The sequence below is a fragment of the Leiobunum rupestre genome, chromosome 6, assembly GCF_980474605.1.
Source record: "Leiobunum rupestre chromosome 6, qqLeiRupe1.1.hap1, whole genome shotgun sequence".
Lineage (NCBI taxonomy): Eukaryota > Metazoa > Arthropoda > Arachnida > Opiliones > Sclerosomatidae > Leiobunum > Leiobunum rupestre.
In genome coordinates this window covers 24,704,754-24,729,004 of record NC_143389.1, presented here as the reverse complement: position 1 = coordinate 24,729,004, position 24,251 = coordinate 24,704,754, and the positions used below count along the sequence as shown (strand labels likewise).

At 30.2% G+C, this 24,251-nt stretch overlaps 1 protein-coding gene across 1 annotated transcript; it reads right to left on the bottom strand.

The window, feature by feature from the left end:
- Nucleotides 1-2,855: 2,855 nt before the first annotated feature.
- Nucleotides 2,856-3,746, bottom strand: LOC149940475 (uncharacterized). The gene has a single exon (XM_090179277.1). It carries the CDS (start codon nucleotides 3,744-3,746, stop codon nucleotides 2,856-2,858), a length of 891 nt encoding a protein of 296 aa, XP_090035403.1.
- Nucleotides 3,747-24,251: the final 20,505 nt, after the last annotated feature.

Here is a 24,251-nt window from a genome sequence, read left to right as displayed (position 1 = left end):
TTTCTTCTCTGATCAAATTGATATAATTGATATATAAGGATATTACATATTAATTTTGAATAAAATTTGGTTTAATCAATCCTATTTACTTAAAATTTAACATATTTTATCTATTGTGAACCATTTATTGGTTATCTCTCACATCTTTTCCATTTTAGCCAATTTGGTCCATATTCATCTATAACAATCATATTGACCTATAGTAGTTCCAATTTTATGAAATATTATAGTTCATAAATGTTTACAAGAGTTTAACCCATTTTATTCATTTTAATCTATTATTGTCTAATTGGATCTCATGCATTTAATGCAAAATGTTTTAAATTTTGATCAAATTTGATCAAATCTTTAATTTAATTATTTACATCAAATTGGAAATATTTTATCTATTTTGGAAAATTTTCAAGTCATCTCATGTTTTTTTTATTTTTAGCCAGTTTGGTTAATTTTCATACTTTTTGATAAAATTGAAAAAAATTAGTGAAAACCTTTACTCAAATTTTACTAAATATATCAAGTTTAATAAATTTTTGTTAAATTGGATCTATTTGGATCCAAAAAAATTAGTTTTGATCAAAATTGGTCCAATTTTAGACATTATATCAATTTTAAAAAATATATTTTAAAACAAAGATATTATGACAATTTTAGATATCATTTGCCCTAAAAAGTTTAAACTGTTGTTCATTTTGTTTATCTTTTTGTTATTTGGTCAAGTTGATATAATTGACTAGAATTAATAAAATTGAAGTTTAATAAAATATATTTATCGATATAATGTACCAATATTTCACAATTAATAAAGACTAATTAATTTTTATAGAAATTTAATGATTTTTATCACAATCCCTGCTTTTGATTAAACTTGATAAAATTTTATAAAATTTTAAAAAAGTAATTTTATTTTTAACGTTTTTTCAGATATTTTGACAATTTTAGTCATCTTCGTACATTTTCTCTAAATTTTGTTCATTTTGATCACCTTTTTCAAATTTAATCAAGTTGATAATTAATCAAAATTAATCAAATTTTATCGAATATTTTTCCTAGACATTACACTGATTTCACACAGTAAATCAAGTTTAATAAATTTTTATAAAAATGTATCATTTTTAATCAAAATATATAATTTTGATCAAAATTGGTCAAATGTATTCAAATTTATTACTTTTGAAAAATAATCACACATTTAGAGATATTGTGTCATTTTTTGCAATTTTATTCATTTTCTCTTACATTTTTGAAACCTTAGCCATTTTTGTTCATTTTAACCGATATTGATCACATCGATCAAAATTAATCAAATTTTGATCAATTTAGAACTTTTTAATTATTTTTACTTCATTTTTTGTTTTTAGCATTTTAAAAAATTTAAATATTTTAACATTTTTACAGATTCCCATGTTATTTTTCATAGGAAAAATTCCATTTTGTGTTTTCAAAAACATTTTTGGTTGCCATGGCAAAACGGTTGCCTATGGAGACATTTCCCTTTGGGGTTTTTCCAGTTACATTAAGGTCTACTAAACACCCGAGTTTAAACAAAATAGGTGTATTACACCTCGGGTAGTCTCCTTTGTAAGTGGTCTGCTGTGCCTGTGAAGGTTAAACAAATTGTTAATTTTTTTAAAGGATTTGTTGGATTTAACTATTAGCAAGGAAGGGTTACGAACCAGCAACGAAATGTTTCCGGATAGCATTTTAAACGCAAAGCCTATAAAGCCACCTTGCCCTCCAAAAGAGGAATTAATAGCTCCCAGAGAAAGAAAAACAAGGTTTTCTTCAACGACTTTAGAGTTGACTAAACTATTAGAAAATTAATTACAAAATACTGCTAAAAAATGCTTATTTATTTCTGGCACTGAATTAAATTGATTAATAAAAATGCGCCTGTACACAATTTAAATTTAATGCCTGTTCTGTTGGTCCAAAGCTTGGCCATTATTATTTCTCCTCGGTCTGAATCCCGTGTAGTTACCATTAGGATTTGGATACCTTTGTCTGATTCTATGTACCACACAGGAAGGAACAACTTTTCTGTTGTTTCTTCCTAGAGGCCCATTGTTAAAAGCAACAAATGATCTAAACGCTGTATGCTTATAACGTCGATTATTATCTAAATATCTGTAGTTTGCTGCAAATATTTCCCGATTTCCCGCTCTCAAACAGGGGGAGGGTTGGAAGGGTCAGTTCCGTCCCGCCGAATTGGGGTCACCGATGACTTTTTTGAATTTTTGTTCTCCCCTATAAAGCTCCCCTTGCCAGTTCCTTTAACTAGTCAAAGTATTTTATTAAATTATTTCATATATTTAATAATTATTAAATTATATCATATATTTAATAATTATTAAATTATTTAATAAAAAATTAATTAATATTAATTAAATTATTTTCAATTAAATATTTCCGACTTCATTTTTAATCGAAGAATTCCACTATCTGCCGACGTAAAATAAATGTACCTAAATTTTGACTATCAACTGATTTGCTGATAGGTAATTGTGGACTCAATTTATTGACGTTTTTACCGACTCAAGAATTAGTTTCTGATTTGAATGAGAGTAGCTAAAATAAGATTGACGATATGTTATTTGGGTAAGCGTCGACACTTTACCACCCATATAACTAGACAAGTTTATATAGTTGGCTTTACAGACAGGTCAGACATTTATTATATCCTTATTTAAAAATAGCGCTAGGTTTTTATATTCTATATTTAAAAAGTAAAATTTATTCAAAAAATCTATTTAAATTAGCTGAAATAATTTTTAAACATATTTTAATTTATGAGTTTTAACAGTTTTAACCTACCACCTGTTGGTAGCGTCTATTTCAAACCTTGGAAATAAAGCTCGTTAGCCTTCTTTTAAACGCATTTTCGACGCATAAAGCTTAACGCAACGCATTTTAATTTTTTTGCGCAAGATAATTGGAATGAAAATGGCATCGTATCTGTCCGGTCCCCATCCTAAGTTATCGAGGCATCTGGTTTCTACTTCGCATTTATCGTAGAATTTTCGCAAAGCTACGACGTCGCTAGACGATTCCACGGGTGTCAAGGCCAAATCTAAAAGATTATTCATGTGGGCGTCGATAATGTCGTCCTTTCTTCCGAAACGTTTCTTGAGCAAACTCACGGCCGATTCGTAGTTTTCCGCGGTATTGCTAAATCCTGCGACCACAGGCGCGGCGTTTCCTCCCAATAAAGATTTCAGATAGGCAAACTTGATTGGTGCGTCTAAGTTCGTATTTTCTATGGATGTTTCGAATTGTCCCCAAAAATCTTCCCATTTCGATTTATCCCCGTTAAAATGTCCGATAGTGATTTTTGGTAAATGCATAGCCGCGGCGTTATTTCCGCTTACGTTTTCTCCGGTTGGAAAATTAAGATTTCGGTTCGGTGGTAATCTATCCAGTGGCCTTAATCTAGCATTAGCTCTTTCTTTACATTCGAAAATCTTATCGAACGTTATTTCGTTATCTTCTATTTCCGCATTCATTTCGTCTTGGTTCGTTATGAATAAGTGTACGTTACGGTTATACTCTTTCAACGTCTCTGTTTTCTTGTCAAGTTTTCGTAACTCGAGATTGAGCGTCGGTATGTTTATACCTAACGGATCATTCAACATTCCGTCTATTATGTTTACGGCCCTTGTTATCACTCCTTTATAACTTGACTGCTTTCGTATTACGGAGTCTTTCGTTTCCGCTGGTAAGGCTGCTTCGCCCCCTTCTTCGTTTGGCATTTTCGTTTCTTTACGTAATTCCACTAACCTTTAAACTTGATGTTCGTAATTGAGACCGTCGATTGATCTGTTGAATTTCGTTGCGTTATCAATCTAAGGTCCCGGGTTTCGGCACCATGAAATATTTTTGCGCGCGTATTTAGTTAAAATAGTAGAAAAAAACTAAAATTATGTTTAAAATAGATACTTTTAATGTTAGTAAGAGATTAAAAATGCGGATAAATACAGAATTGAATTAGGGTTACGGAGAGAAAAAATTATATTTCTTTTTTTTGACGGTTGCTAGTACGTTTTTTTTTATTTTTTGCGCGTGCACACTTTTTTAAAACCACTGTCAGCGCGTGCTCATTAAGCCCCATTTTCATGCTCGCTGGTAGCGGGTAAAAATCGTCAAAAACCGCTTCAACTACACACTTTTTGACTTTCCGCGTCGATCTGTTTCAAAAAGATATTTTAGGTTTCTTTTCATGCTTGCGAGTCGCGGAAGCGAATTTTTACAATTTTTACCCGCTACCAGCGAGCATGAAAATGGGGCTTTATCTTCAATCTTTTTTACGTGACGCAGACAAAACATTATGTATTTTCTAAGTCTATTTTTGCTTTTTGGGGAATATATTTTTACAATATATAAATTATATTAATCTTATATTTAATTAAATATTTATAAATTATATTAATCTTATATTTAATTAAATATTTATAAATTATATTAATCTTATATTTAATTAAATATTTATAAATTATATTAATCTTATATTTAATTAAATATTTATAAATTATATTAATCTTATATTTAATTAAATATTTATAAATTATATTAATCTTATATTTAATTAAATATTTATAAATTATATTAATCTTATATTTAATTAAATATTTATAAATTATATTAATCTTATATTTAATTAAATATTTATAAATTATATTAATCTTATATTTAATTAAATATTTATAAATTATATTAATCTTATATTTAATTAAATATTTATAAATTATATTAATCTTATATTTAATTAAATATTTATAAATTATATTAATCTTATATTTAATTAAATATTTATAAATTATATTAATCTTATATTTAATTAAATATTTATAAATTATATTAATCTTATATTTAATTAAATATTTATAAATTATATTAATCTTATATTTAATTAAATATTTATAAATTATATTAATCTTATATTTAATTAAATATTTATAAATTATATTAATCTTATATTTAATTAAATATTTATAAATTATATTAATCTTATATTTAATTAAATATTTATAAATTATATTAATCTTATATTTAATTAAATATTTATAAATTATATTAATCTTATATTTAATTAAATATTTATAAATTATATTAATCTTATATTTAATTAAATATTTATAAATTATATTAATCTTATATTTAATTAAATATTTATAAATTATATTAATCTTATATTTAATTAAATATTTATAAATTATATTAATCTTATATTTAATTAAATATTTATAAATTATATTAATCTTATATTTAATTAAATATTTATAAATTATATTAATCTTATATTTAATTAAATATTTATAAATTATATTAATCTTATATTTAATTAAATATTTATAAATTATATTAATCTTATATTTAATTAAATATTTATAAATTATATTAATCTTATATTTAATTAAATATTTATAAATTATATTAATCTTATATTTAATTAAATATTTATAAATTATATTAATCTTATATTTAATTAAATATTTATAAATTATATTAATCTTATATTTAATTAAATATTTATAAATTATATTAATCTTATATTTAATTAAATATTTATAAATTATATTAATCTTATATTTAATTAAATATTTATAAATTATATTAATCTTATATTTAATTAAATATTTATAAATTATATTAATCTTATATTTAATTAAATATTTATAAATTATATTAATCTTATATTTAATTAAATATTTATAAATTATATTAATCTTATATTTAATTAAATATTTATAAATTATATTAATCTTATATTTAATTAAATATTTATAAATTATATTAATCTTATATTTAATTAAATATTTATAAATTATATTAATCTTATATTTAATTAAATATTTATAAATTATATTAATCTTATATTTAATTAAATATTTATAAATTATATTAATCTTATATTTAATTAAATATTTATAAATTATATTAATCTTATATTTAATTAAATATTTATAAATTATATTAATCTTATATTTAATTAAATATTTATAAATTATATTAATCTTATATTTAATTAAATATTTATAAATTATATTAATCTTATATTTAATTAAATATTTTTAAATTATATTAATCTTATATTTAATTAAATATTTTTAAATTATATTAATCTTATATTTAATTAAATATTTTTAAATTATATTAATCTTATATTTAATTAAATATTTATAAATTATATTAATCTTATATTTAATTAAATATTTATAAATTATATTAATCTTATATTTAATTAAATATTTATAAATTATATTAATCTTATATTTAATTAAATATTTATAAATTATATTAATCTTATATTTAATTAAATATTTATAAATTATATTAATCTTATATTTAATTAAATATTTATAAATTATATTAATCTTATATTTAATTAAATATTTATAAATTATATTAATCTTATATTTAATTAAATATTTATAAATTATATTAATCTTATATTTAATTAAATATTTATAAATTATATTAATCTTATATTTAATTAAATATTTATAAATTATATTAATCTTATATTTAATTAAATATTTATAAATTATATTAATCTTATATTTAATTAAATATTTATAAATTATATTAATCTTATATTTAATTAAATATTTATAAATTATATTAATCTTATATTTAATTAAATATTTATAAATTATATTAATCTTATATTTAATTAAATATTTATAAATTATATTAATCTTATATTTAATTAAATATTTATAAATTATATTAATCTTTTATTTAATTAAATATTTATAAATTATATTAATCTTATATTTAATTAAATATTTATAAATTATATTAATCTTTTATTTAATTAAATATTTATAAATTATATTAATCTTATATTTAATTAAATATTTATAAATTATATTAATCTTATATTTAATTAAATATTTATAAATTATATTAATCTTATATTTAATTAAATATTTATAAATTATATTAATCTTATATTTAATTAAATATTTATAAATTATATTAATCTTATATTTAATTAAATATTTATAAATTATATTAATCTTATATTTAATTAAATATTTATAAATTATTTTAATCTTATATTTAATTAAATATTTATAAATTATATTAATCTTATATTTAATTAAATATTTATAAATTATATTAATCTTATATTTAATTAAATATTTATAAATTATATTAATCTTATATTTAATTAAATATTTATAAATTATATTAATCTTATATTTAATTAAATATTTATAAATTATATTAATCTTATATTTAATTAAATATTTATAAATTATATTAATCTTATATTTAATTAAATATTTATAAATTATATTAATCTTATATTTAATTAAATATTTATAAATTATATTAATCTTATATTTAATTAAATATTTATAAATTATATTAATCTTATATTTAATTAAATATTTATAAATTATATTAATCTTATATTTAATTAAATATTTATAAATTATATTAATCTTATATTTAATTAAATATTTATAAATTATATTAATCTTATATTTAATTAAATATTTATAAATTATATTAATCTTATATTTAATTAAATATTTATAAATTATATTAATCTTATATTTAATTAAATATTTATAAATTATATTAATCTTATATTTAATTAAATATTTATAAATTATATTAATCTTATATTTAATTAAATATTTATAAATTATATTAATCTTATATTTAATTAAATATTTATAAATTATATTAATCTTATATTTAATTAAATATTTATAAATTATATTAATCTTATATTTAATTAAATATTTATAAATTATATTAATCTTATATTTAATTAAATATTTATAAATTATATTAATCTTATATTTAATTAAATATTTATAAATTATATTAATCTTATATTTAATTAAATATTTATAAATTATATTAATCTTATATTTAATTAAATATTTATAAATTATATTAATCTTATATTTAATTAAATATTTATAAATTATATTAATCTTATATTTAATTAAATATTTATAAATTATATTAATCTTATATTTAATTAAATATTTATAAATTATATTAATCTTATATTTAATTAAATATTTATAAATTATATTAATCTTATATTTAATTAAATATTTATAAATTATATTAATCTTATATTTAATTAAATATTTATAAATTATATTAATCTTATATTTAATTAAATATTTATAAATTATATTAATCTTATATTTAATTAAATATTTATAAATTATATTAATCTTATATTTAATTAAATATTTATAAATTATATTAATCTTATATTTAATTAAATATTTATAAATTATATTAATCTTATATTTAATTAAATATTTATAAATTATATTAATCTTATATTTAATTAAATATTTATAAATTATATTAATCTTATATTTAATTAAATATTTATAAATTATATTAATCTTATATTTAATTAAATATTTATAAATTATATTAATCTTATATTTAATTAAATATTTATAAATTATATTAATCTTATATTTAATTAAATATTTATAAATTATATTAATCTTATATTTAATTAAATATTTATAAATTATATTAATCTTATATTTAATTAAATATTTATAAATTATATTAATCTTATATTTAATTAAATATTTATAAATTATATTAATCTTATATTTAATTAAATATTTATAAATTATATTAATCTTATATTTAATTAAATATTTATAAATTATATTAATCTTATATTTAATTAAATATTTATAAATTATATTAATCTTATATTTAATTAAATATTTATAAATTATATTAATCTTATATTTAATTAAATATTTATAAATTATATTAATCTTATATTTAATTAAATATTTATAAATTATATTAATCTTATATTTAATTAAATATTTATAAATTATATTAATCTTATATTTATTTAAATATTTATAAATTATATTAATCTTATATTTAATTAAATATTTATAAATTATATTAATCTTATATTTAATTAAATATTTATAAATTATATTAATCTTATATTTAATTAAATATTTATAAATTATATTAATCTTATATTTAATTAAATATTTATAAATTATATTAATCTTATATTTAATTAAATATATATAAATTATATTAATCTTATATTTAATTAAATATTTATAAATTATATTAATCTTATATTTAATTAAATATTTATAAATTATATTAATCTTATATTTAATTAAATATTTATAAATTATATTAATCTTATATTTAATTAAATATTTATAAATTATATTAATCTTATATTTAATTAAATATTTATAAATTATATTAATCTTATATTTAATGTAAAATTTGATCGGGATTAGGAATTGAAGTCGGGTCGCATTGTTACCATGCGGATAGTTCACCGCCGAGCCATTGACTTCCTTAGGGAAAATTTTAAAGTAAAGGAACCATTATGATAAGGCGGGTTTTTTTAGTAAACGGATGAATACAATATCTGTGGATATTTTTTATTGAACTTGGTTTTTTAATTTTTGTGAATTTGTTAAAGTCTAAATTGTTTACGTATGAAAATTAAAGGTCAAATCTTGTTTTAGTGCAGTCGGCAGATAAGATGGTTAAAGGGTAGAAGCGTGAGTTTTTTGTAATTTATTTCGTTTTTTCAGTCGTATATTTTTATCTATTGTGTGTTTAGCGTATTAGTTTTCAAGCGTAATAGTTCATTTATTAATAAAATATCGAGTTGTATACATCGTCCTCTTACACTTATGTCGGTCTTGTTTTTAACTGGGTCGTCATTACTTCGTAATTTATTTTAAACGTTTTCTCGACTGATTAAGATGTTTAATGCAGTTCATCAATTGGGTTCGTTTGTTTTAATTTATAAAGAGTTCTAACTATTCCATTTACGGTCATTTATTGATATACGAGCTGTCGTATATTCAAGTGTCTTTATGTGCTTTGTGAATGGTAAGTTTTTCGCTTCTTTTTAATACATTTTTTATTGGTGTTGATATTTGGATATCTACGATTCCCAATGCAGTCATTGATTTCCTGGGTGTGCGAGTCATTATATGATATTGGAAATTGGACGGTATTGGTCTTTTTCATGCGGTATGTGTCACAACGTCAACAGGAAGTCTACGAATCGTCCACCCCCAGATGTCGAATATAGCTATTCTACGGTATCTTCATCAAGGGCAACTGTTGAAATAAAATGAGCGTTAAAGATGCGGCAAGTATTTCGTAAGCGAGAAAAATACAAATACCCTCTGTAGATATTTCTTTTATTAAAATTTGCTTCGTATTATATTTAACTGATAAACTTGTTCTGTAAATAGGGTTAAATTCAATTGTGCATTGTTGTAGTACGTCTAACTCGCTGTTGTAACTACTTAATTTTCATTATTCTGAATAAATTAAACTCGGTTGTTTCGTCTCAATTATTTTAATTAAAATTAAAATTTTATACCGGGCGGGATTGAACTGGGATTACGTTTTTAGTAAATAATTCTGAATTGCGGAGATATCTTTAAGGGTCGTCTCGAGAAATTAATACCACTAGGGACAATTCTTCGGAGGAGAGGTATATTTTGGCTTGCCAACTTGTTATCATTTTTGTACCGCAAAAAAGAACTCCTCATTGCGCTGAAACAAGGCATAGAATATACAAAACGATAAATGGTCAAAACGTGCATATTATTTAAACGACATGTTAAATATACTAATTTATTTAAAAATACTTAGGCCTACTTATTTATACTATCGCAATAATAGTTAAATTTAATTTTAGCGCGGTTTCTTCTTCGTTTGTATTAGCCCAAACACGCACATGTAATGTAAACAAACGAAGTAAAAATAACCGAATGTCCGAAAACGATTACCCCTCGAGTACAGGCGGGGCTGAGATCGGAGAAAATTGGAAAAATAAATTGTTTGCTGCGGATATAGAGAGTTTCATATCTCTATATGCCAGGATCTCTGATAACTGCTAATAATCTCAATTCCTAAAATGGTCAGCTCTCCCAATGGGTAATTCCCAATATTTTAATTTCCCTAGTCGTCAGCGCAATTCCCGAAAAGGCCCTATCCGTAATACCGTAATTCAAATAAGATAAGTTATCAGAACTCAAGCAGTTTTCAAAATTTGGTCAAAAGCTCTCAATGAATTCTTTGATTAAACTTAATTCGATCTGTCAACATTTAATTTAAAATTTTTGGCGAAGCGATTCTTAAAATAGAGAGTATATTCAGGCTATCATATGGATTTGTTGAGGTTAACGGTAATAGTTAGTGAAGGGAGCTGTAGGTTCGCGTGGCTTGCAGGGCTTGCCACCACCCTCCTACGCATTGTTACCCGGCCACCTTTAAAAGTCGCTCGATTACTTAGGCCTAAGGCGGTGCCTTGGGTATTAGCCTAGCTGATTATTATTATTATTATTATTATTATTAGTTAGCACCCTAATCATCTCCTGATTTCCGGAAGAAAAATAATAATTTGTATAATTATTTTATAATATATTATTTATATTTCCATTCAAATGAATTATCTACTGCAAACATCTGGCGCTAGATTTGATAGGGTTTAATAACAAAGAAAATCGCGTTTGTCCTTTGCTGTTAGCTTGATGGAAATAATGAGTGTCAAAAAATTAAAAGGCTTTTCCAAACAGCCAACTGTGTTTGTGTTACACATTTGATTAAACCATGTTTGAGTTCCACATCTAATAAAAAAATTTAAATCCATAATTTCAATGATGGTTTAGCTGCACTAGCTACAACGCGAAGTGATAATAATAATAATCAGCTAGGTTAATACTCAAGACCCAAGTCATCGAGCGACTTTTAATGCCTTAAACAGGTGGCCGGGTTACAATGTGTAGGAGGGTGGTGGCAGGCCCTTCATTCCACGCGAGCCAACAGCTCCCTACACTAACTATTACCGTTAACTTCAAAAGGTTTTTATAGAAAACTCGAGGGAAAACCCCTTTAACCAGTAGGGAGATAACTTGCAAACTCAACGCCGAGGGAGTAGTTCCGAGTTTTCACCATATATCCCAGCATACCTTAATTGCGATTCGCCCGCAACACTCAGGGTCGTAGCTAGGCATGGGTGGGTAGGGCACGTTATGGTCTAGGGTGGCCAAAATATATATAAAAAAATTGGGGCCAAAAGTAGGCCCAAAATAATTCAAAGTTTGCGAGCCGAAAGTGCTACCTACTCCGCCACCCCACAGGGGCCTTTCATCGTATGATGATATGTATTTACTATTCTGATAATTATAATTATAATAATTATAATAATATTATTCTATTATATTGGAGGGTGCCAATTCCCACTCGCCCCGGGCTATATTTTTGCTAGCTACGGCCCTGGCAACACTTGACCCGCAACATCACTTGTTACATAAAATCGCAATTATTTTGTGCTGTTACAGTGCCCCGCAAGTGACCAAACTTGAGAAGTTTTAGCATGTGTAGATTTGATCACGAAGAAATAACTCACATTGCAAGAAGTATTAACTGCCATTATTTTTTCTTCTTCACATCATTTAGAAAATTGAGCGAACTCATCTTTAGTTCTTTAGTTCTTTATTAGCTCAACAAACAATACGGAATCCCGGAGGCACCACAGACACCGTGCGGAGACCGCGGGGTTTACGAAACCACTGAGAGGCCACCGCGGAAAGAGGCGCAAGGGCACCTCCGTGGCGGTGAACGACAGAGTTTACCAGAACTAGGCGCCTAAAACGGCGGCGCGAAGCGAGCGTGTTCCATTTGAAATTAGTTAGAACGTTTGTCATACAAGTGTTCCACGAAAAGCCAATGCTCGCCGCGAAACGAAGAGCACGACGCTGGATAGTCTCAATAGAATGGATCCCGCTTGCCGAGTTGGGGGCCCAGACCGCCGAGCAGTACTCCAGGATAGGAAGGACATAAGTTTTTATACCCAGAGTTTTAGTGGCCAAAGAGCAATGGGCCAGATGGCGCTTAACGAAGCCTAGCGCGCGAGCGGCTTGCGAGGTGACCCGTGCAACGTGGGTAGCCCACTCCAGGGTGTCGGTGATGGTGACGTCCAAATATTTCTGAGAAGTGACAACCTTGAGCGCGACACCATCGATGCGATAGACGGGCACCACGGGTGGTTGACCGGAGCGACGAAGGCAGAGCATGGCGCATTTTGCAGTGTTCAGAGGGAGCTTCCATTGTTTGCTCCATGTAGTGATGGCATCGAGATCCCCTTGCAGGAGTTGATAGTCATGGGACGAAAAGATCGCCCGGGATAGGGCCACATCATCAGCGAAAATGTAGAGGGTTGAGACAACATTATCCCCAATGTCGTTTATGTAAATTATGAAGAGTAGCGGCCCAAGGACCGATCCCAGAGACACCGGACGAAGCAGGGAGCCAAGCAGTAGCAGCTCCAGGGAGAACTACGCGGAACTTCCGGTCACTGAGATAGGGCCCTAAATGGGTTAGAGTGTGCAATAACTGGTGGCTTTACCGGGGAGTCGAGGTCCGGCTCTTGTAACCCATAAGGGCGGTGGCGCACTGGGAGATGTTAGCTCTGATCAAATGGTCCTATCTCCACCTCCGACTTCGGTCAGGTTTGGGCTGGATACTGAACTTCGGTTCAGGCTAACGGAGAGGGTCCAGGCAAACTGGTCGCCTCGGCGGATTGGGTAGCCTGCTGTGAGGCGGCGAGCCTCCATATGAGGGCACGGCGGACCCATCTCCCGGCCATTTGGACTCCCACCGGGATCTCCGGTGCCAGCTGTGCCGGGTTATGCTGGCTGCTGTGTGCTCGTCGTTCCCCTTTAGGAGCTCTCTCCAAAGGGTTTGGCTCCTTACCTTCATGGGTAGGGTGTCAGCTGGAGTTGCTATAGCATCCATTCTTAATCCCACTGCTGTGTGCGAAGTGGGGATTGGTCCACCCATTGCTGCACCTTCTGCTGGGTTGAGTGGCTTGCGTCAAAGGTGAGACCATCAGTAGTAGGGTTCTGCTACCCATGCTGGATTTGTCACCTGTCCGGGCTAGGGGGACGCTGGCGTAGGGCACTATGATGATATTCCTCCGGTGGTATAGTCTCTGTTACTAGGTACACCGGGCTATAAATTCTGACACACTGGTCACTAAGATAGGCCGACAGCCAGTTGAGAGTTTTGCCACGGACCCCATAAGAGTGCAGCTTGGCTTTCAGAAGTTCATGCGGAACCGAGTCGAAAGCTTTCTTGGAGTTATATAACCTACCTTATGTTGAGTTATAATAATTAATTAAACTATGTGAAATAATTATACAAGTTTAAGCTAAGATTGAAGCATGTCTTTATTCCCTGAGAACCCTCTTGGATCTCGTGATGAGAACTTATACAAAATAACATTATCTAACACCTTAAAGAGCCTGTTCATAAATTTGTTAGCCAAAAATCGACTTTAGTGTACCTCCCCTCTTCCTCTTCACGAAGAGTAAGAATTAGAAAGATTCCCAACCCTTGAACTACTTAACATTTACTCTAACCCCTCAAATCACAATAACACCATAGACCTTAAAATGATAAAATTTCTTTTAAAATATAGGCTTACTGATTGTTTTACTAATCATACTATTATACATGAGAATAATAAGTACTAAATGGCGACTGTAAGTTAATACAACTGATAATTTAGGTTATGATATGTGTTGAGGAGTCGTAAGTATTGTTTTAGTGAAGAATTTCTGATGTTATTTAAAAATAAATCATTAATATTGGATAAACTCGTTCTCGAATGACGGAATGACAAAGTTATTAGCTCTTTTGCGAATGCATAGTTTTCGAAAACAATCGTCAGTATACATTAATAAAAGTAAAAGTAAATGTAGTGTATAGGTAATTTTGCAGCAGTTGTTTCCGTATAACGGAGATATGTCCTCTGCCGTTGCACGCGCAGACACTATTTCAATGTACATGTCAGCGTTGCCAGACGTATGATAATTTTCGCTCAGTGCGATAATTTCTTCGGCATTTTTAGGGCTTACTATAATTTTCATGGCGTACATTATCGTAATAATCGTACCATTATTTCGATTATTCTGCCTCAACGTACGATAATGTACGATGATTTTTTGAAAAACCTACGAACGATTTAAATTGTATTATTAATTTATATAACTTCTACTTAAAAATGAATTATATACATTTTCTGCGGAACGTGCTGCGTAGTCCTGAGTATGAGTTTATTGCTCCTAGCTGTTACCGCATTTTCTATACATTTTTATACATATTACGTTCAGTTTAAGGGAAAGTTCAGGTTGGGTGAGATTTGGATTTATTTGAAAGATCATGTTTAAATAAACTCAAAAATATCAGTCGTAAAATTTTATCTTTTTTTAATGACGATAAATTAATTTTTAAACGAGCCAAATTTACCCGCCAAGCAATCTGCCATTTTGTTTCGCTGTGACGTTTTAGGACTTTAATCACGCGCTGTTCGCGGTATAACAGCGCTCTGTTCCCTGCGCGCGCTTGCTCCGCGTGCGGTCTGTGGAGGGAAGGTGAAAGAAAATAGCAGCTCGCTTAGCGGGTAGATTTGGCTCGTTTAAAAATTAATTTCTCGTCATTAAAAAAAGATACAATTTTACGACTTATATTTTTGAGTATATTTAAACATGATCTTTCAAATAGACCCAAGTTTTACCCAACCTGGACTTTTCCTTTAAGAATGATAATAGATATTTTGTTTATTTCCCTGAAATAAAACTCTAAATTTTACGCATTTATGTATGAATTCAAATTTAGCGCCAAAAAGAAATGTGCGATAATTTTCAAGGAAAATCGATAATTTTTTGGCCTAAATACGATAATGTCAGATTTTTGCTCTGGCAAAGCTGGTACATGTAGTATTTGAAATAGTTATCATTATTATCTCAACGACAAATACGTCTTCTTTGATAGCGAAAACTGAGCATTCAAATTAAAATAATTTAAAATGAACCCTTTCCAATCGTTGAGTTGGAAATATTTTTTATTTAATTGAATTAATATAAAGAGCCGTATTTAGCAAAAAAAACCACAAAATTATTTTACTCTCAGATTATTAAGAAGCCGGATAATAAAAGGAATAGAAATTTCATCTCGGGAAATGGTAGGTCTACTCATTGTTGTTTCTCATTAACCGGAAGATTGTCAAAAGCTTTCAAACGTAAAGAAAGTTTAAATGTAAATTTAAAAACTTTCCAATAGGCGCTTAAATAAATCATCCTCCCAGGAAATCGCCGAGAAGTAATATTTCCGAGAGCCAGGACCCTCAAGATATTGTTTTTATAGAGCTTGTGGAAATAATGTAAACTTAATTTCACCTGTAAACAGAACGTCGTGTTTCTGCCCAGCCTTAATATGTCAAAATGGTTAAGAGCGAACGCCATGGGGAACGCTTGTTGCTGCCGTAAAGGTGAAAAACTTCAATTATTTTAACAAACACTATATAAACAGTGATTGCAGGTCCAGGCTTTCGGAAATATTACTTCTTGGCGATTTCCTGGGAGGATGATTTATTGAAGCGTCTATACACTCTTTTTAGACACGTTTACTGGGCGCCGCCATTATCGTACAGACAGCCAACGAGCCAGCCCTCTACCGCAGAAATTTCATCCCCCCAAAACCGGTTTTTTCATCACCCTCCCCGTAGACTGTAAGTTAATGGCGGTCGATTGGGAAGGCGCGTTTAAGAGTTATTGGTAAGTTTTTTAATATTTTCGAATTTGTTTAGAGTTTAGCTGTTTGGTCCCTTTTCATTATGGACTGTTCTATCAATTTATTTATCACTCTTTGCAAGGCAGTCCATAGGTGGTTCTTATTAACTTAACATTTCGTGTATAATAATTAGTGACTTTAATTGCCATTGATTCAGGTGGCCTGGTTAAATTGCGTAGGAGGGTGGTGGAAAGCCCTTCATGTACTGGGAACAATCAGCTCCATACACTCACTATTACCGTTACAAAAATATTAAATGCTACGAAAATTTGAATTCAAAATTTTTCAATTACTTAAAGGGGGTATGAACTGAATCTAAAAATCGTCTGCTTAATCGTACTAAAGCTTATTTATAACGCAACTAGCGCCAATAGCCTTTAGCTTTTGTTAAACCTGGTGACAGATATGTGAAATTAGAGTTCATCCTCACTTTAAAGAAAAAATGTTTAAAATTTGAAATAAAAATGGTATCAAACACTTCTCGGAAATACATTTGTTAAATATTTTTGGACAAATAAATCTTGAAATTATTAGGTCATAAAAATTTTAAATGCCGAAATCACCATTTTCAAGGTTGAGATGTGAATGTTTATAGCAGTTATTATTTATTCTAAGATTTTAGTATATGGGAAACCCTGGCTTAGATTACTTTTTTGTTCTTCTGTGAGCTTAGAACACAGGCAGTGCTTCCACTCGTATGAGTACGGTGTGACTTCATTACACCTTGGATAAATAATAGTAGTTCCTACTTGTATATATCACTTGGAAAAAAACCTGACAAGCATATGGCTTTTGCGACAGCGGCGCCGCTTCGGCGAAATTAACCGAGAATTTCCGAAACTCCCGTAACACGTAGCCTTCTACAAGGCAGAACCCGTATGAATAGTTCTACATTTATTTTGTTTTCCTTCAAGACGTCATTGGAGTTTACGAGCATTTTCGAAACTTCTAAACTGCTAGCTCGTTAATAACCTGGAGAAAAAATGCAAATTAATTAATTTTGTGATAACAAAAGTAAGTGAAACATTTATTAATGGGCTGTTTATGTTGTCGACATAGAGGAAAATCTAAATTTCCGTTACTTCGGACAATTAAATTACAAGTTTTAATAATAATCAGCTTAGGTAATACCCAAGGCACCACCCTAGGTCGAAATCCACTAGCGACTTTAATTGCCATTAATTCAGGTGCCCTGGTTAAATTGCGTAGGAGGGTGGTGGAAAGCCTTTCATGTACTGGGAACCATCAGCTCCATACACTCACTATTACCGTTAAGAACTCGGGGGAAAACCGCTCTGACCAATGAGGAGAGAGCTGGGAAGTTTATCTCACTGTCTTGGCAAAGTGACTACCAAGTTACGTTGATGGCGATAAATAGGGGTAGTTCAGTAACGCCCATCAAAAACATCGATGAGTAATCGAAGACAACATTTTGCTTCTGTCGAGGCTACTGTACGATTTTTCGCGTTTTTGATTTGACGTCATGATAGGCATCCGATGCTCATTAAAACAAGTGGGTCACGTGACCCAAATAATAGTCTTACACGAGCTTACTGTATCGAGTTTGTGAGTTAAACTAAGCCAAAAATAAATAAGCACGACGATTTATTTGAGTGTACATATATTTATTAAACTACTATTCCCCAGCGCCAGTCTAAACGTAGTGACGATTCCCGCGTCCTCTCCCCAGCCATTTCGCGGTACAGCTCTACCCCAGCGCCAGTCTAGACGTAGTGACGATTCCCGCGTCCTCTTTCCAGCCATTTCGCGGTACAGCTCTACCCCAGCGCCAGTCTAGACGTAGTGACGATTCCCGCGTCCTTTCTTGTGTGTCACGTGACTCTTCCATGTCTATTTCTCTAAGAGTTGTAGGAAGATTCTTCTAGCTTTTGATTGTTACTTCTAGAGGCTGATTTCCTCGCGTGGCTGTTATTCGCAATCGCGTGCGAGGATTCTTCTAAGTTTAGTATGATTTCTACCCTGCCGTGTCATGCCTACGGCGGCGGCGGCGGCGGCGGCGGACAACGGAGCGAGACCAGGAGTCTTACTAAGAGCCTATACGGCTCGTGTAAGACCAAAAACCATCTCGGAGATAAGGTTTTTTTGATGTCTTGACGTCAAAAGCGTCGGTATTTACAGTTTAGCTGGTGGATGAGTTAAAATTATACAACTGTAGTTTTAGTCAACAATTCTACTGGTTTGGTTAAAGGCCTATAATTTAATTGAAATGCCTCCGCTTATGTAATGGGCGTTTTCGATTTTTTCATAAAAGACTGATCGGTTTCTTTTGACAATAAGCGTGATCCATTTTTAGTCCGAGGCCCGAACGAGGACACGAGGTCCATATATCGAAGCAGACGAACCCGCTGAAACTTTTCAGACTAAACTTCCACCCCCACCTCTCCCACTAGGGAATCGCATGAGACAACGCATTTCGCGTTCGTTTCTACCCCCTGTATTAACATTTCTGTATTTCACTCTTCCTCAATATTATATTTTTTTTTTGTAATTTAGACTGTGATGGCTTTAGGCATTGTAAAGATGTTAGGTTACAAATCATGCGATTATAAAAATAAGCACTTTCTACAATCAACACAGGATAAATATAAAAACATACTGAAAACTATAAATCCACGATGTTTTATGGTTTTAGGGAAAACACACGGTAAATGGTCGATTATTTCTAATAATCTATTTACAAATAACACACTAAATGCAAGACTGATTCAAACTGACAGGATGAGGCTTACAAAATGACGCAGTAGCCGTTATTTTGATGACAGCCACTAGATGCGCCAGTGTCGCGCCCCAGCAAATTCCTAACAATTTTGAAAATATCTCTCTCTACTGTGAAAGGCGTAAGTCGTGTGTCCAGGGCAGGCCCGTAGCCATGGGGGAGGGGTCAGTACGGCGTTCCTCGAAGTAAATCTATAAAGGCGGCACTGAATAATACTCGCCACTCCTAAATTACGGTTCGCCCGATCGACCCGGGTCTACCTCTAAAACCTGGCTACGGCCCTGGTCCGGGGTTTACCCGTTCTTCGTCTATGCTCACAGGGACCGTTCTCGTACGCACAGATACCATTTAAATGTCGCGGCAACGTATGGTCCTAATAGTTTTCTTATAACACCTGTATAGTACACGCATAGACATAATAAAGAATAGACACCTTACGCGGAGTTTGATTTGACAAAAAAATACGGGAGCGATAACTAGCAGACAACCGGCAGTTGTTTCGTATTCCTGGGGTACTACGTGTAAAGCGCCACTTAAGTTTGGTGGCGCTTTAGGCTAGGCGCCCACTGGCTCTCCGTTTCGTATCCGTCCTGCCTTCCACAAGGCATTGTCTCCGTTACGAAGCAAAGGCTTGTGGAAGGTAGTACGTAGACGTTACGAAGAGCAGTGAGCGCTTGGCCCTAGTACGCCACGTAGAACCTAACGCTGAAGAATATTTATCGGGTTTAAAATCAGACGCAAAAACTTTAGCGGTGAATTTGAAACACAGGTAGTAAGTTTATGTTAGCTAACATGTTTTATAATTAAATTAAGTTGTGGTTTGTTTATTAAAAAAGTAGTAGTAAAAGTGTTTTCTACTGAAAATCTGTTTTTATTTGGTGAAAATGGTTAATATTTGTTCTTTTACGAATTGCAATAACTTTTCAACTGTTTTGTATGTATATAATATTGGTGGCAGCACCTCCCCGATAAACATTATTTTACCTGTATTTGTAAAACTGCCCAGTCTAGCAGACGCGAGTGAGCAACCAGACAATAAAATTATGTCCTTTGTTTACCCAAAGTATCTCATAATTATTAAAATAAGCATAATGAAACATGGTGCCAGAAGTGATTAGATAAGGTATTTAGACATTCTTTAACTTTATGTCTACTTTCGTAAACCCTCGTGTTTCAACTTTATCAGTTCTATATCCATATCCTTTGAACTCTGACTTTGTCTCCGCTCGCTAAGCCTCGGCTACTCGCTCTCCCGTGCGTGTAACCATTGAGTTGGGAATATTAATCTAGAGGTCCAATCAAAACGTCGGATTTCAGTATTTCGCGAAACAAGTTTTTAAAAAATAAGAATACTGCCGTCTGCTCCCTTCTTTCTCCATGGTCTGCTCCCAAATGACGAGAAAACTTTATCATTCTACCCGTGGCGCCGTCTATCTCTCAATGGTTAGTTCAAATAGAACGCGGTTTCTGACAAAAACATTTTTTTTCCAAAATAATGGATGGCGCCACGGGTCATATGATAACGTTTTCTCGTCATTTTAGAGGAGACGGCACATTCGTAATTTTCAAAAACTTGTTTCGCGGGGAGCAGATTTGATAGGATCTCTAGATTAATATTCCCAACTCAATGCGTGTAACAGCTTTCTCAAGGTCGTCTCTTTCCGGCCGGATCTCCGCTATTGCACTTTTTTATGGCTACTACTGCTCCGTCGGCTGCTATTCCGTTTCCTCCCTCAGTTTCTTTGGACGGGGATGTGTATGGAAATTAGAAACTCTTAAAGGCCCAATGGACTAACTATGAAAAGGCAACAATTATCGACAAGTTGGCGTATGATATACGAATTGCCACATTTATATCGGCAATTGGAGTAACTTGTTTTCAAGTCTATCAAGAGTTGAATTTAACTCAAGCGCAGCTAGCAGATCTTGACTCTATAATTGATGCCCTCGAGAATCATTTTAAACCTCGTCGGAATGTTATTTATGAACGGTTTCTCTTTAATTCTGCTAATCAGTCAACAACGGAGACTGTAGATCAATATGTCCATAAATAAGGCTCTCAAACGCCCCAAATATCAACTATCCACAATCGAAGAACTTTTACCAAATTTGGCACAAGCTAAGGTTTTATTTACCTCTCCGAGTCTGTCTGTCTGTGTGTCTGTCCTGCGAACGCGTTCGCATTATCCGTGCAAAGGTTAATCATTGCGTACGCAGTTTCTCGAAATTTCTACGTTCGCAGTTTCTCGAAGGGTTGGCAAAACCACCGTGTGACGGTGAACGTTAACGGATTTATTTGCGGTTGGGTTGGGTTTGGATTGTCTTTTTTTCGTCAACGCTCACCGTAGCGACAGTTTTAATTCAGTTTGATTGGATATTTCGTTATTGTAATGTTTATGTGTAGGTTGTGAATGTTGAGTTCGTGTTATGACGGTTGTGGGTGTTGAGTTTAATAATAATAATAATAATAACCAGCTAGGCTAATACCCAAGGCACCACCTTAGGCCTAAGTCATCATGCGACTTTTGAAGCCCTTAATTCAGGTGGCCGGGTTACAATGCGTAGGAGGGTGGTAGTTGCGGATGTTGAGTCTGTTGTGTTTGTACGGGCGTTTTCTCTCCAACTTCTTCTTAATGACTTTGGGCCGGACCGAATGCTGAATGTTATGCAACCTCTCAACGTCCAATGGCAGGGTCTCCACCAATTGTTTACGGTATTCGTCTTAGTATCACTTTGCGATCGCATCGGGCGGGATTTGAACCCGAGACCTCCTGCTTGACAGGCGGACGTTCTACCACAGAACCACCGACACTTATTACGCTTCATTGAAAATTAGACCTTCAGCTTTATCGGAAGCGTATTTAATAGAGTATGAAATTTTGGTTTAATTGAAATAGAACAAGATTTCGTGTATGATTTAAATTATTTTAATATAATATGTATTTGGGTTTTAGGCAAAGGAAGGGTCGTATGTTATTTTTACTGATCGAGATAATGTTGTTTTTTGTCTATTCTTTGATCTTATATTTTTATCTTTGGTTTTTTGAGATTATTTTGTTTCCACGAAAACGTCCAGTTTTGGAGGAGACTTTATAGTGTGTAGGTCGTGTTGTTTAGCTTATCCGGTTTCATGATAATAACGTCGAAAATTCCTGTTTGTTAATGATAAGGTGTCGCACTAACTATTCCGTCTACGGTCATTTGATATATGAGCTGTGGCTTTCTGTGCTTTGTGATGGTTAATACATTTTTTATTGGTGTGGATATTTGGACATCTACGATTCCTAATGCAGTCATTGATTTCCTGGGTGTGCGAGTCATTATATGATATTGGAAATTTGATGGAATTGGTCTTTTTCATGCGGTATGTGTCACAACGGCAACAGGAAGTCTACGAGTCGTCCACTACCAGATGTCGAATATATTGCTATTCTACGGTATCTTCATCAAGGGCGAGTGTTGAAATAAAATGAGCGTTAAAGATGCGGCAAGTATTTCGTAAGCGAGAAAAATACAAATACCCTCTGTAGATATTTATTTCATTAAAATTGGCTTCGTATTATATTTAACTGATAAACTTGTACGGTAAATAGGGTTAAATTCAATTGTGCATTGTTTTAGTACGTCTAACTCGCTGTTGTAACTACTTAATTTATAATATTCTGAATAAATTATACTCTGTTGTTTCGTCTGAATTATTTTAATTATAATTAAAATTTTATACCGGATGGGATTGAACCGGGATTACGTTTTTAGTAAATAACTCGGAATTGTGGAGATATATCTTTAAAGAGTCATCTCGAAAAATTAATACCGCTAGGGACAATTCTTCCGAGGGTCTATTTCTTTATTATGTCTATCAATACACGAGTTACTTAAGCCTTTGACCAAATATCATTTCGTCAATTAGAATTTTTTATTTTTTATTAAAAGATAATCTGCTGCTTTTTATTTGGGTTTCGAAAGAATTAATTGACATATTTACAAATTATAATTAAAATTAACCTTATATTAAATTATCACAGCCGAAATTTTCGCGAATAACATCAGAATACATATTACAAACATGAACAGGTGATGATTTTTGATTTTCTCACCTACTCGACAGGCGTCGCTTAAACCACGGCCAACTTAGATCCACTGCTACTCGCACTAGAAGGCCCCCCAGCTTTATTTTCTTCCCATGTTAACTACCGTATGAGGAAAAGCCGATTTACGCGGGAAAATTCCGCTTGGCACGCTAGGAACCGGGACAACCCTTCTAATGTTATCCTACGGGGAAAATTTTTCGAAACAGTCCCACTTTTAGGAACCTTTTCCCTTATCTTTGCAATATTGTTCAACGCTGAGATTTTAATATGATTTGAAGTAAGGTTTTAGCTTTATTTTAAGACTATGTTTGTAATTTTCCGATCTTTGGTTCGCGTACAATCTTCTTTTAAAATCGACCAAAATTTTAAGGCGAGGAATTGACTCCGTATCGAAAATAAGCCTCGGCGTCATCTTGCGCGCCTGATTGAAAACTAAACATAAATTCAAACTCTGTATTAAATTTTAAAAACTTGTCTTATATTAAATTTCATAGTTTTACAAATTGAATTTCTTGTAACAAATTTCACGTGAAATATAAAAGTGTTTTAGATAAAATTTAAAGTTTCAAAACTTTTCGACTAACTGGTTTGTATTGTAGGTGTTTAACTTTTTAAAATTTTTGAGAAATATTGTGTATCAAATGGTCCAGAAGAGGAGGAACTAAGCGATTCTTAATGGTTTTATCCAATTTCTCAGTGTGTTGTTGATTGTTACAATCACAAATTAATACAAAACACTGTATTAGCTTAGGTTGTATCAGAGACAGCAAACT

Coding starts and splice junctions, on each gene's coding strand:
- LOC149940475 (XM_090179277.1), bottom strand. CDS start 3,746: ATGCCAAACGAAGAAGGGGGCGAAGCAGCCTTACCAGCGGAAACGAAA.